This window comes from Procambarus clarkii, chromosome 10 (assembly GCF_040958095.1).
Source record: "Procambarus clarkii isolate CNS0578487 chromosome 10, FALCON_Pclarkii_2.0, whole genome shotgun sequence".
In the NCBI taxonomy this organism is placed as follows: Eukaryota; Metazoa; Arthropoda; class Malacostraca; order Decapoda; family Cambaridae; genus Procambarus; species Procambarus clarkii.
Genome location: NC_091159.1, coordinates 52,392,048 through 52,408,117, shown reverse-complemented (window position 1 = coordinate 52,408,117; position 16,070 = coordinate 52,392,048). Strand labels below are relative to the sequence as shown.

At 39.4% G+C, this 16,070-nt stretch overlaps 1 protein-coding gene across 1 annotated transcript; it reads left to right on the top strand.

Annotated features, from left to right (window-relative positions):
* LOC123773660 (uncharacterized) lies at window positions 1-3,138 on the top strand. Its single transcript, XM_069322408.1, has 3 exons — window positions 1-212; window positions 2,617-2,748; window positions 2,949-3,138. The coding sequence occupies exons 1-3, from the start codon at window positions 1-3 to the stop codon at window positions 3,136-3,138; spliced, it is 534 nt and encodes a 177-aa protein (XP_069178509.1).
* Window positions 3,139-16,070: the final 12,932 nt, after the last annotated feature.

Below are 16,070 nucleotides of genomic sequence, written 5' to 3'. Positions count from 1 at the left end.
ATGCAGGGATCCCTCTGGGCTTTGCTTGCGGTGCTGGCTGTTGTCTGCGGACTCACCACGTCACTGTTAGTGCCTGTGGCCACCACCCTCGGCGCTACCTCTGCAGCAGTGACAGTGGGCGCCGGCACCCTGACTGGAGTAGGCGCCACGGCAGCGGTCGCGGGGGTAGCCAGTCTGGGTATCGCCGCCTTAACCAACAGGGAAAGAGGCAAGTCATTTGACCAGTTCCCATGAGTTTATCGTAGACTATCATCAGAATTTCTTGTGGGTTAACACTTTGTTACATGAAAATAAAAATGGTCGTTATGTGGCAATATTGTTGGTTATTCTTTTTTAAACGCCATAATGATGATTATTGGAATCTAGCAACTCTCATGCCAGCTAATAAATTAGAGATATATTATATACCTGCATGTTTTCGGTCGTCCGTTGGCCGCCAGGGGTCTCCCCACCGACAGCACCAGTACAATGACCACTACACCAGCGATTGGATCGTTGTTGCCCTTAACTCAACAATACCATCAGTGATTGTGTCGTTGTCTAATATATATATATATATATATATATATATATATATATATATATATATATATATATATATATATGTCGTACCTAGTAGCCAGAACGCACTTCTCAGCCTACTATGCAAGGCCCGATTTGCCTAATAAGCCAAGTTTTCATGAATTAATTGTTTTTCGACTACCTAACCTACCTAACCTAACCTAACCTAACTTTTTCGGCTGCCTAACCGAACCTAACCTATGAAGATAGGTTAGGTTAGGTTAGGTAGGGTTGGTTAGGTTCGGTCATATATCAATGTTAATTTTAACTCCAATAAAAAAAAATTTACCTCATACATAATGAAATGGGTAGCTTTATCATTTCATAAGAAAAAATTTAGAGAAAATATATTAATTTAGGAAAACTTGGCTTATTAGGCAAATCGGGCCTTGCATAGCAGGCTGAGAAGTGCGTTCTGGCTACTAGGTACGACATATATATATATATATATATATATATATATATATATATATATATATATATATATATATATATATATATATATATATATATATATATATATATATATATATATATATGTCTCATTGAATATGACTGCATATTCTGTATTTACTATTTTCTGGTTTAGGGCTTCTATCCCTCTATTTTCTTAGCATCAGGGCTTAGCTGAAATAGGAGTTCTCCAAAACTCATTTTCGTAATTTTAAGGTGAAGAAAAGAAGTGAATTACTATAGAACATATTACACTTATTTATACAATTTGCACAACGTTTCGATCCTCCATGGTTCATTCTCAAGTGAAAGGAATTTTCAGGTTTGGTTGATTTTATACCTGCACTGGGTCAGGTGATAAGACATAAGATATGTCTGTTCTAGCAGATAAGATATGTCTTATCACCTGACCCAGTGCAGGTATAAAATCAACCAAACCTGAAAATTCCTTTCACTTGAGAATGAACCATGGAGGTTCGAAACGTTGTGCAAATTGTATAAATAAGTGTAATACATTCTATAGTAATTCACTTCTTTTCTTCACCTTAAAATTACGAAAATGAGTTTTGGAGAACTCCTATTTCAGCTAAGCCCTGATGCTAAGAAAATAGTTAGAGGATAGAAGCCCTAAACCAGAAAATAGTAAATACAGAATATGCAGTCATATTCAATGAGACATGTTTGAAAGAAAACCTGCTGCCAGTATATATATATATATATATATATATATATATATATATATATATATATATATATATATATATATATATATATATATATATATATATATATATATATATATATATATATATATAGTTAGGCCTGGGATAGACTATATAAAGTCTTTTGGTTCTGTTTGAAAATATATGTTCTAGCAGTAAGTATTGTTGGCATTTAAAAAGGTGTAATTTCGAACATAGGAAGTAACCGAAATACGGTTTGAAGACAGATTCGAACATATTAGTTGTGAGTTATCTTTAAGGTGTTTTTTCATTTATAAACATAGGGTAAGGCGGCAGGATTAACGAGCATTTACCCATTATGAAAGCGGATGGAAATTGCTTGCAAGCCATTTGACCTGAGCTCCTCGGTCTTGTGTTGTTTCAGGGAGGCCTTCAAGCCTCGGTCGCCAGAGGAGAGAGGTCCAGGATGAAAGGTATGGTCAGATTCAAAAGTTTTAAGTTTATATCCCAAAACGGCCATATTCTATTAATTTTAAAATTGAAATCATAATGGTTTTATGTATTGGTAATTTTTAAATCAAATTTAAAACTTTGTTATAAGATTAAATACAGACGCTGTTTTTGACAATTATCTAACTTAAAGAACTCAAATGCTGCACGGATTTCTGTGTAGTTACTATACGTACAGTCTTAACTAATTTCCTATTAATTAACACTAAAGTTTCTGTTCAGTATTTGTATTAATTGTTCACTCAAACACTTTTAATACAGTGTTTCATATGTGTGATTATTCTCACATGACAGCATGGACCATTAGACCCAACAATTGCTTCACAATTTGTAAACGAAACATCTGTCATAAATGTATTTTATTACATGTCCATAAACCGCATTTTCCGTGACACGCGCGTCTCTTAAGGTTCGAGGAGATCTTCGCCATGGTAGCCAAGGTTGACACGCAAGAGTGCGGGCTGCGCTACGTGTGTCAGGTGTTCACTAAGCCCCGGCAGGACCTCAACCTCAGGGAACGCGCCATCAGACTACTCGTCGGGTCAGTTGCTAATAAATGATTCCTCTGTTATTTATGTGAATATTCATAGCTGTCAATAATACAAAAAACTATTAGGACCACAGGTGGAATTAATATTATTTTAAATACTTCATTATATTACAAGAAATGACTTCATATTTCGCTAATACATAGTACGTGTGTTCTCATTTGATGTTATGATCCTTCCTCCCGGTGTGCAGGGAGAAGCCTCAACCAGTGCCCCCGAAGAAGGCGCAGCAGGCTCGAGCCCTCTACCAGTCAGCAGGTGCCCTGGGCCAGCGGGGAGAGGACTGCCTGGCCCTGTACCAAGCTTGTCCACTCTCCTTCACTCAGGTGACAGAGTATCTGGACTCCCTCGACCTGCAGCTCAAGAAGAGACCAGTAACTTGAAGCAGTTACTGAAGCGGTTGTATAATATTCTTGTTATTTATAAGAATTAAGCGCTAAGCTAGTGTGTTTACATAGCACTTTGAAAGTATTATAAAAGGATACGGACCTGGGCTATGAAGTGAACGAACGGCGACCAACCACTTCAGGTTCAAGTATGTTTATTGAGACAAGAAAATACATCTCAAAGGGATAGAATAGCTTAGGCTATTTTTTATCCCCCTATGACCAACCATTTGTATCATCGGGATCGAACGACGACCCTGTAAGAGGCAACACTGTCACTGTACTCGCCATTATAAGTGGATTTGCATATTTTCGGTGAATACTAGTATAGCGACGGCCCTTAAATATTGAAGAGGCGGCGTTTGATTCCCGATAGTCTTATTGGTTGGGGACCGTTACTCCCCCCCCCCATCCTCATATCCCAGCTCCTTGTCCTCATATCCCAGCTCCTTGTCCTTATATCCCAGCTCCTTGTCCTCATATCCCAGCTCCTTGTCCTTATATCCCAGCTCCTTGTCCTCATATCCCAGCTCCTTGTCCTCATATCCCAGCTCCTTATCCTCATATCCCAGCTCCTTGTCCTTATATCCCAGCTCCTTGTCCTCATATCCCAGCTCCTTGTCCTCATATCCCAGCTCCTTGTCCTCATATCCCAGCTCCTTGTCCTTATATCCCAGCTCCTTGTCCTTATATCCCAGCTCCTTGTCCTCATATCCCAGCTCCTTGTCCTTATATCCCAGCTCCTAGCCCTCATATCCCAGCTCCTTGTCCTCATATCCCAGCTCCTTGTCCTCATATCCCAGCTCCTTGTCCTTATATCCCAGCTCCTTGTCCTCATATCCCAGCTCCTTGTCCTTATATCCCAGCTCCTTGTCCTCATATCCCAGCTCCTTGTCCTTATATCCCAGCTCCTTGTCCTCATATCCCAGCTCCTTGTCCTTATATCCCAGCTCCTTGTCCTCATATCCCAGCTCCTTGCCCTCATATCCCTTCCAAGTTCTGTATAGTCACGCTGGCTTAGCACTTTATCATCGTAATTACCTTACCTTGTGTACTTGTTGTATTGAACCAAAGAGCTTTAATCTCTTTATAAGGGGCTAGTAATATAATTTGTTAAGGACTGAAATATATATGTAAGGAAATGTTATTGCCTTAATAATCTGTCAGAAGCTGATGATATGTTGTTGTTTTAGATGCAGCTACTCGGAACAAAAAGTTCCAAGCAGCACGGGCTATGGTGAGCCCGTCGTACTCACCTGGCACAGATGTGCCCGACTGATGTGTTTGTATAGTCCAAAGGCCAAAGATTAATCATCACAATGAACAATTAAAACATGATTTAATCTGGGCACTAGCACCTTAAGACCATTTTCTAGGCAATTAGTTTCTCATTGTCCCCTGGTCGACGACCGGGCCGCGGGGATGCTAAGCCCCGGAAGCACCTCAAGGTAAGCTTGTCATTATGACTTATTATGTGCTCTTAACAGCTGTCGGAGTACAAATGTTATAGCATTAAATACAAACACTCAGATGTTTTGGTCGTCGAAGACTTATCAAATGGGTGCCAAGTCATGCAGGAATACCAGGGAATGACATTGCAAATGAAACTGTAAAACTTGCATCTAAGAGGAGAAATCTAGATATTCACATACCACAGAGTTGGATCCCTCGTAGAACCCTTAGAACAGCTCAAATTTTGTCTACCAACACTAATATAGATTCAGCAAAGGAAACTCTTGCATACACAAGTATATTTTATTTACATTTAATAGGATGACATAAATCACGAACGGCTTTCATGGGCCGCATTCATGCAATTGTCAGTGAGTGGGATCTGGAATCCAATGCATGAATCTTCTCTATATTTCCTAGATTCTCCTTGACTTGGAGATAATTTTTTAATAGTTAACTCTCGAAAGTTAAGTATATACTTGTATTGGGCTCGACCCAATTCACTAAGGTACAACGTATCATCCTCAGAGGCAGAGGAGAAAGTGAATACAAGAGGACAAACACAGCAATATATATATATCTTCCCCCTCCCCCCTCCTCCCCCTCCTCCCGCGCACACAACTGGTGCGCAAGATGCCACATTAAGCTCTTCACTTACACTTGTGAAGTAATTTTCTAGACTTTCATCTCCCAGCTGCCGGTCCGCTGGGAGGCAAGGTAATTAATGCTGACTAATATTTATATATATATATATATATATATATATATATATATATATATATATATATATATATATATATATATATATATATATATATATATATATGTCGTACCTAGTAGCCAGAACGCACTTCTCAGCCTACTATGCAAGGCCCAATTTGCCTAATAAGCCAAGTTTTCATGAATTAATTGTTTTTCGACTACCTAACCTACCAAACCTTACCTAACCTAACTTTTTCGGCTACCAAACCTAACCTAACCTATAAAGATAGGTTAGGTTAGGTTAGGTAGGGTTGATTAGGTTCGGTCATATATCTACGTTAATTTTAACTCCAATAACAAAAAATTGACCTCATACATAATGAAATGGGTAGCTTTATCATTTGATAAGAAAAAAAATAGAGAAAATATATCAATTCATGAAAACTTGGCTTATTAGGCAAATCGGGCCATGCATAGTAGGCTGAGAAGTGAGTTCTGGCTACTAGGTACGACATATATATATATATTATTAAATATGACCGAAAAAGTAAGATTAATAATTCCAACACGAATTTTCTCAATCTTTCGTACATTTCTTTTCCCTGTTGGAGGTAATTCAAAAATCAATTCTCCAAAATTCATTTTTATTTCTAGTCTGACGCGACACTTGAGCGCGTTTCGTAAAACTTATTACATTTTCAAAGACTTTACAGGCTGATGAGTAGGCTGGCCGTTTTTCTGGTTTTATAGTAAATCGTCAGTTGTATCCTCTGATTTTTGTCTGTAGGGATAACGTTTCTATTAACAATATCTTTCAGGACCCTTTCCTCCGTTTTATGAGCTGTGGAAAAGAAGTTCCGTGCTGCGTTTCACTTACGAGATGGAAAAGGATGGGAAGCTGCCCTTTCTAGATGTAACAGTCATGGAAAAGAGCGGAGGTTTCTACACTGCAGTCTACATTAAGGAAACGAACATAGGAATGTGCCTAAATGCCAACAGCGACTGCCCAGACAGGTACAAGAGGAGTGTTGTTAACGCATATGTCGACCGTGCTCTCAGCCACAGCTCAGAATGGAAGCAAGTCGACGAAGAACTCTGTAGGGTAAGGCAGGTCCTAGTCAACAACGGCTTCTCCAATGGTTTCGTCGAAGACATCATAAGAAGGAAAGTGAAACGCCATGCAACCTCTGAAGAGACAACTAACACAACACCTATACCCCCTATTAGACTATTTTACAGGAACTTCTTTTCCACAGCTCATAAAACGGAGGAAAGGGTCCTGAAAGATATTGTTAATAGAAACGTTATCCCTACAGACAAAAATCAGAGGATACAACTGACGATTTACTATAAAACCAGAAAAACGGCCAGCCTACTCATGAGAAACTCTCCAGACACAAAGCAGAACGCTTTAAAAGAGACCAACGTCGTCTATGCCTTCAAATGCCCACTTGGGGATTGTAAACTCCAAAAAACCCAGTATATTGGCAAGACAACAACATTTCTTTCTAGGCGTTTAACGATGCATAAGCAACAGGGCTCCATTAAGGAACATATAATCTCTTCCCACAACCAAACCATCGCCAGAGAAATCCTAGTAAACAACACAGAAATCATCGATAGATACAGCGATAGCAGACGGCTTGACGTTTGCGAGGCACTGCACATTAAGAAGTCAACACCAGCAATCAACAGCCAATTAATGCACAACTATATTCTACCCACCTCAAGACTCCGCTCCAATATAGAAGCATCAAGAAATATGGACCAATAGGCTTTCTACAATCACTTCCATTTCAATACCCATTGTTTCGTGTTCTGTCTTGTGTTGATGAAATTAATACCCTATTAAATACCACCTCACCCCATCCACCTCACTCAAATGTAGATATAAACAAATCGGAGATATGTAAGTTCTATTCAGTTGTGTATGTGTAAAGTCTTTGAAAATGTAATAAGTTTTACGAAACGCGCTCAAGTGTCGCGTCAGACTAGAAATAAAAATGAATTTTGGAGAATTGATTTTTGAATTACCTCCAACAGTTAAAAGAAATGTACGAAAGATTGAGAAAATTCGTGTTAGAATTATTAATCTTACTTTTTCGGTCATATTTAATAATATATGTCTACAGGAAAGACTGCTACCAAAATATACTAATATATATATATATATATATTGACCTTCTGAAGATGTATTTAATATACGAAAGTACTTAAGGAAATTTCCTGTTTCATTTTTCCTCCGTGGTCTGACATTGTCACATTCTTAATCACGTGTTTATTTTCGTGATATACACACACACATATATATATATATATATATATATATATATATATATATATATATATATATATATATATATATATATATATATATATATATATATATATATATATATATATATATATGTCGTACCTAGTAGCCAGAACGCACTTCCCAGCCTACTATGCAAGGCCCGATTTGCCTAATAAGCCAAGTTTTCATGAATTAATATATTTTCGACTACCTAACCTACCTAACCTAACCTAACCTAACTTTTTCAGCTACCTAACCTAACCTAACCTATAGAGATAGGTTAGGTTAGGTTAGGTAGGGTTGGTTAGGTTCGGCCATATATCTACGTTAATTTTAACTCCAATAAAAAAAATTGACCTCATACATAATGAAATGGGTAGCTTTATCATTTCATAAGACAAAAATTAGAAAAATATATTAATTCAGGAAAACTTGGCTTATTAGGCAAATCGGGCCTTGCATAGTAGGCTGAGAAGTGCGTTCTGGCTACTAGGTACGACATATATATATATATATATATATATATATATATATATATATATATATATGTCGTACCTAGTAGCCAGAACGCACTTCTCGGCCTACTATGCAGGGCCCAATTTGCCTAATAAGCCAAGTTTTCTTGAATTAATATATTTTCTTTATTTTTTTTCTTATGAAATGATAAAGCTACCCTTTTCATTATGTATGAGTTCACTTTTTTTTTATTGGAGTTTAAATTAACATAGATATATGACAGAACCTAACCAACCCTACCTAACCTAACCAATCCTATCTTTATAGGTTAGGTTAGGTTAGGTAGCCGAAAAAGTTAGGTTAGGTTAGGTTAGGTAGGTTAGGTAGTCGAAAAACAATTAATTCATGAAAACTTAGCTTATTAGGCAAATCGGGCCTTGCATAGTAAGCTGAGAAGTGCGTTCTGGCTACTAGGTACGACATATATATATATATATATATATATATATATATATATATATGGGCCTTGCATAGTAGGCTGAGAAGTGCGTTCTGGCTACTAGGTACGACATATATATATATATATATATATATATATATATATATATATATATATATATATATATATATATATATATATATATATATATATATGTCGTACCTAGTAGCCAGAATGCACTTCTCGGCCTACTATGCAAGGCCCGATTTGCCTAATAAGCCAAATTTTCCTGAATTAATACTTTTTCTCTAATTTTTTTCTTATGAAATGATTAAGCTACCCATTTCATTATGTATGAGGTCAATTTTTTTTTATTGGAGTTAAAATTAACGTAGATATATGACCGAACCTAACCAACCCTACCTAACCTAACCTATCCTATCTTTATAGGTTAGGTTAGGTTAGGTAGCCGAAAAAGTTAGGTTAGGTAGGTTAGGTAGTCGAAAAACAATTAATTCTTGAAAACTTGGCTTATTAGGCAAATTGGGCCTTGCATAGTAGGCTGAGAAGTGCGTTCTGGCTACTAGGTACGACATATATATATATATATATATATATATATATATATATATATATATATATATATATATATATATATATATATATATATATATATATATATATATATATATATATATATATATATATATTGGTGTATACTGGCAGCAGGTTTTCTTTCAAACATGTTTCATTGAATATGACCGCATATTCTGTATTTATTATTTTCTGGTTTAGGGCTTCTATCCCTCTAACTATTTTCTTAGCATCAGGGCTTAATTGAAATAGGAGTTCTCCAAAACTCATTTTCGTACTTTTAAGGTGAAGAAAAGAAGTGATTTACTATAGAGTGTATTACACTTATTTGTATAATTTGCACGACGTTTCGAACCTCCATGGTTCATTCTCAAGTGAACAGATCTTACAATACTAGTTGATTTTATACCCGCATAAGGTCAGGTGATAATACAATGAAGGTGAAAACATGGGGGGATACATAAGGGATAAACATAGGGGCTGCAGAAGGCTTATTGGCCCATACGAGGCATCTCCTATCTAAACACAAAGATTAATCCAGTGTAATTGGCCTGTTATGTTGGACATTGTCTTCTGTGTTGGCATCGATATGTTCTTGTCTTGTCCTTACTCTCATGGTGGGTAGAGTAAATAGTTCCGTGATTTGGGTGTTCATGGTAGGTCGCTCTATTCTTATGTGAATTGCCTCAAGAATTTGTAATCTTCTTGAATCTTGGGTTTTGTCTATTATGCAAGTATTCTTGTTCAACATTTCTCTTGTTAGAGTAATGTCATGGGCTTGTCTCATGTGATTCCTAGGGGCACCAGATTGAAGATGGCATGTCAAACGCCTCGTCAGCTTGGTCGACGTCATACCTATGTACTTACATTGAAGGTTACATCCTTCGTGGGGGCAAGTGTACATGCATACAACGCTTGACTGCTGTAGAGGGTTCTCCGTCGGCTTCGGGCTGTTTTTGATAAGGAGTTCGGAAGTCTTCTTGGTTTTGTAGAATATTATCAGGTTTATGTTTTGGTTAGGAGTAGTGCTTTTTACTCCTTTACGGATTATTTCTTTCATTATTCTTTCCTCTTTTATATGTTCACTGTGCATGGTTGATTTGTAATATAATTTTATTGGGGGTGTTGTGGTTTCTGTTCTAGGTTCTGAATTATACCAACGGTCCAAGTGTCTTCTTATAGCAGCGTTTATTTCCGCGTTGCTATATCCGTTGTTCACCAATACCTGAGTTACTCTTTCAAACTCTCTACTCACGTTGCTCCATTCAGAGCAGTGGGTAAGCGCTCGACGAATATAAGCATTGAGAACACTGGCTTTGTATCTTTGGGGGCACTCACTTCTACCGTTCAGGCATAATCCTATGTTGGTAGGCTTGGTATATACGTTGGTGCTTAAAGAGGTTCCTGTTTTTGTTATTAGTACATCCAAGAATGGCAGACTGTTATTTTCACTTTTTTCATGTGTAAATCGGAGTACTGACTCTCTCTCTAGGTGTCTTTTTAGGTCAATTAGTTCATCTGAGTCTTTTACTATTACGAATATGTCATCTACATAACGGCAGTATACAGTTGGTTTTTGTCTGCTACTGAAGACCCTATCTTCGATGGTTCCCATATAAAAATTAGCAAATAAAACTCCTAAGGGGGAGCCCATTGCTACTCCGTCTATTTGTAAATACATGTCTCCTTGTGGACTGATGAAAGGGGCTTCCTTTGTACATGCTTCGAGAAGACTTTTCAAGTGTGGCTCAGGTATGTCTAATTTGGGGGTGCTCTCGTCTCTGTATACTCTGTCCAGTATCATTCCTATGGTTGTGTCGACTGGGACGTTGGTAAAAAGGGATTCAACGTCCAGGGAAGCGATGATTCCATCGGGCTGGGTAGATTTGATCAATTCTAGGAAATCTGCTGATGATTGTAGACTAAACTTACTTGGAGTGTATGGAGTTAGGAGTTCATTGAGTTTCTTTGCCAGGTGATAAGTTGGGGTTGGTATTTGGCTGATTATAGGGCGTAGTGGGTTACCTGGTTTATGCGTCTTAACATTGCCGTAGGCATATCCTAAGCCATAGTCGCCTTGAAGTTTATTGAAATGCACACTAATGCATGTTTTTACCTGTGACAGGTAAAAACATGCGTTTTTGAAAAGCAGCACCATCTGTTGCACATAATAGCAACATGCACGCTATATTAAATATGTCACGAATTCCATTTCAATGTTTCCGATTGCATTGATAAATGTTATTTTCGTAGATTTCGATTTATTTTATTTTTTATTAAATTATTTTGTGTGACACTGTGTTGGAATTGAGCTGTATTGTTTATCATACCGTTCATTTCGAAAGTATATGTACAGATGCCACACCTGTGACAGGTAAAACTCTGCTTTTCTTGAAAAAACAGCGCCATCTGTTGGATGTAAGAGCAACACACATGCTATACTAAATATGTTACAATTCCATTTCAATGTTTCTGATTGCATTGATAAATTTAATTTTCATAGATTTTGATTTATTTTCATTTTGATTTAATTATTTTGAGCGAATTGCATTGGAATTGAGCTGTGTTGTTTACCATACCGTTCATTTCGTGAGTATAGCATATTTTTTTTATTTTTTTCATCTTTTCATTTCATTTTTTAACTTTTTTTTTATGTTTCAGTGATGGGAACATCAAATCACTTGATGTTCCCAATTTTCTGATAGGAACGTCAGACCATTTGGGAAGGCATCGGACGAGGGAGTGGGGAATGGTGGGGATGGCGAGGGCACGGAAGTGAGAGATGGCGGGAAGGACGAGGGGACAAGGGAGCTGTACTCCGTGCGGGTCATAGTCATTTCCATTCCCTCTACACTTTTGTACATTCATGCTACAGTAGGGATCTAAAGCTACTTTTTGGCGAATATGAAATTGAGTTGCGAGAAGGCGTCCCACAGGGTGACCCCCTTGCTTCTCTCCTTTTTTACTTAGTCATCAAACAAGTCACAGAAGTCCTGTCCAGCGAGCTTAACATCTGGTTCTTGGATGATGTACCCTAGCTGGTTCCCAAGACTCCCTCCTGAAGGACATCAGAAAAATTCAGAAACAAGGTGCAGTTTTAGGCCTCACCCTGAGCCCTTCTAAATGTGAAATAATATGTTCCAACCAGAGCATCGTAGAGAGAATAGAGGGTGTTCTGCCAAATATCCACATAACTAAACCTGAAGACAGCACACTCCTAGGAGCCCCCTTGGGGTTGAAAGCCATCGATGAGGTCCTTGATAAGAAAATCGCAAACTTAAAGAGGATGGATGGGAGGATTGAGCATATCGATGGTCATGATGCACTTTGCCTCATCACCAGATGTCTGTCTCTCCCCAGGTTAACCTACTTTCTGAGGTGTTCACCATCCTACTGTAGCCAAAAACTAGGTGAGTATGACCGGTTACTGAAATCAATGCTAGAAAAAGCCCTCAACCTCTCTTTTGATGACCTACAGTGGAAACAAGCCTCTCTTCCCGTAAGAATTGGGGCCTCGGATTTCGAACAGCAACGCAAATCACTGTACCAGCTTTCCTGTCCTCCTCCGCGGCATCCGACGACCTTGTGATGGAAATTCTACCTGCCTACTTACATCAGCTGGCAGGTGCACACGATCTCAATTTTACACGCTGTGCCACAGAGTGGACCTCTCGTGCAGGCCAATCACCTCAACCACCATCCTCAAAAGCCCACAAGCAATCCAGCTGGGATGGCCCCATTGTATATCAAGTTGCTGCAGAGTGCCTGGGTGCTGTAACAACACAACACGACATTGTTCGCCTCACAGCAGTAGCAGCCCCACATGCAAGGGATTTCCTGTTAGCAACCCCAATGTCGGTAACTGGCACACGTTTCGCATCACACGCCCTCTGCCTTGCTGCCCCAATCCACACCAAATATAGGTGTATTTGCAGCGAGGTGGTGGCCGACAGGTGCGGCCACCATGGCCTACTCTGCCAAAGCACAGGGGGATGGCACTCGAGACACAGTGAAGTTAACGACATCATCAAGAGGAGCCTCACCACAGCTGGATGCCCAGCTGAAAGAGAGCCCCGTTACCTAACGCCCCGTAACTCTGATGCTCATATTGGTCGCCCAGATGGTATCACAGTGAACCCCTGGAAGAATGGCAGGCAGTTGGTATGGGACTACACGTGCGTATCAACCCTGGCTAACACCTACATTGACTTCAGTGTTGCACAACCAGGTGGCGCTGCCACCCACAGGGAATCATCCAAATCCCGTAAGTACAGAGAACTGGATCACCACTACAATTTTGTCCTCATTGCTTCTGAGACACTCGGCGCCTGGGGTAAGAGTGCTACCAGTTTTTTGAAGGAACTGGATTCTAGGCTAATTGAAACAACAAGAGACCCCTAGAGCTGCCAGCTTCCTTTTCCAGCGCCTCAGCGTGGCGATACAGAGGGAAAATGCACACTGCATTCAGGGTTCCTGCCCGCCATCGGAGGAGCTGGAGGAACTCGACAACTTATGATAATCATCTTTGTACCCTATATGTAACTTTTTTTTTGTAACAAAGTTGAAATAAAACAAATATATATGTGTATATATAAAAGAATGGGGGTGATAGGAGTAGAAAATATTAGTGTTCAGTGAGAATCCATAAGGTTTTCTCTGAATACTTCTTATTTTCTTCTCCGAGGCTATGGGTCCCCCACATATATATATATATATATATATATATATATATATATATATATATATATATATATATATATATATATATATATATATATATATATATATATATATATGTGTTTACGTCTGCGTTGAGCCATATACAGTTACTAATATTGCAACTAATTACTATTTACGCCCATCCAACTGGGCCTCGGCTTTACAATAATGTGCATTCATTAATTACAGCAAGCAAACTTGGGCAAGCAAACGAGGCTATGGGTCCCCCACATATATATATATATATATATATATATATATATATATATATATATATATATATATATATATATATGTGTTTACGTCTGCGTTGAGCCATATACAGTTACTAATATTGCAACTAATTACTATTTACGCCCATCCAACTGGGCCTCGGCTTTACAATAATGTGCATTCATTAATTACAGCAAGCAAACTTTAGTTACTTCTCCTCCTTGGGCTGGACGGTAGAGCGACGGTCTCGCTTCATGCAGGTCGGCGTTCAATCCCCGACCGTCCAAGTGGTTGGGCACCATTCCTTTTTTCCTCCGTCCCACCCCAAATCCTTATCCTGACCCCCTTTCCCAGTGTTATATAGTCGTAATGGCTTGGCGCTTTCCCCTGATATTTCCCTTCCCTTCCTCCTCCTCCTCCTCCTCCTCCTCACCTTCCCACGCATGACAAACAAATTACCGGTAATGGGTTGCTGTCGGGTCTTGTTAGTTAGATGCTCGTTGAGTATAATTGGCTCATTAGCTGGCCTCTTATAGAAGAGTGTGATTTATCTGACTGGGGATCGTCCTCTCACTCTGAACTGCCTATTTTCCGGCGAGTGGGTTATCTTATTGATTGGTTAATTGAGCGTGTGACGGGGGGCGCCACTGTGGCTTCTGACCTGTATGTTCTCACCTAGTTGTACTGGCGGAGGTTGAGCTCTGGCTCTTTGGTCTCACGATCTCAACAGTCAATCAATCAACTGATTATTATTGTTTTTCTTCTCTCCACACACACACACACACACACACTCATATTTACCACTTATGTCAGACCAATCCTGGAGTATGCAGCTCTACCCTGGAGTCCATACCTAGTTAAACACAAGACAAAGTTAGAGAAGATTCAGAGGCATGCCACCAGACTAGTCCAGGAACTGAGAGGTATAGGCTACGAGGAAAGGCTAAGGGAGATGAACCTCACACCTCTGGAAAACAGAGGTGAATGGGGAGACATGATAACTACCTACAAAATTCTCAGGGGAATTGACAGGGTGGTCGACAAAGACAAACTCTTCAGCACGGGTGGAACACGAACAAGGGGACACAGGTGGAAACTTAGTACCCAGATGAGCCACAGAGACATTAGAAAGATTTTTTCAGTGTCAGAGTAGATAACAGGTGGAATGCACTAGGAAGTTTCTTTCACCCTGATGCACCTGTTCACCTAGCAGTAAATAGGTACCTGGGAGTTAGACAGCTGCTACGGGCTGCTTCCTGTTTGTGTACTTACCTAATTGTGCTTGCGGGGGTTGAGCTTTGGCTCTTTGGTCCCGCCTCTCAACTGTCAGTCAACTGGTGTACAGGTTCCTGATCCTACTGGGCTCTATCATATCTACACTTGAAGCTATGAATGGAGTCAGCCTCCACCACATCACTTCCTAATGCATTTCATTTGTCTACTACTCTGACACTGAAAAAATTCTTTCTAACGTCTCTACGTCTCATTTGGGCACTCAATTTCCACCTGTGTCCCCCTAGTGCGTGTGTCCCTTGTGGTAAATAGCCGGTCTTTATCTACCCTATCAATTCCTCTGAGAATCTTGTATGTGGTGATCATGTCCCCTCTAACTCTTCTGTCTCCCAGTGACGTGAGGTTTAATTCCCGTAGTCTCTCCTTGTAGCTCATACCCGTCAGTTCGGTTACTTGTCTGGTGGCAAACCTTTGAACCTTTTTCAGTTTAGTCTTATGCAGTTTAGTCTTATGCTACGACACACACCAAGCAGAACGCTTTGATGGAGACCAACGTCGTCTATGCCTTTAAATGCCCAATTGGGGACTGTAAGCCCCAAAGAACTCAGTATATAGGCAAGACAACAACGTCTCTTTCTAGGCGACTAACAATGCATAAGTAACAGGGAGCCATCAAGGAACATATAATCTCTTCCCACAACCAGACCATCTCCAGAGAAATCTTAACAAACAACACAGAAATCATCGATAGGTACGGCGATAGCAGGCGGCTTGACATCAGCGAGGCACTACACATCAAAACGTCAACACCAGCAATCAACAGCC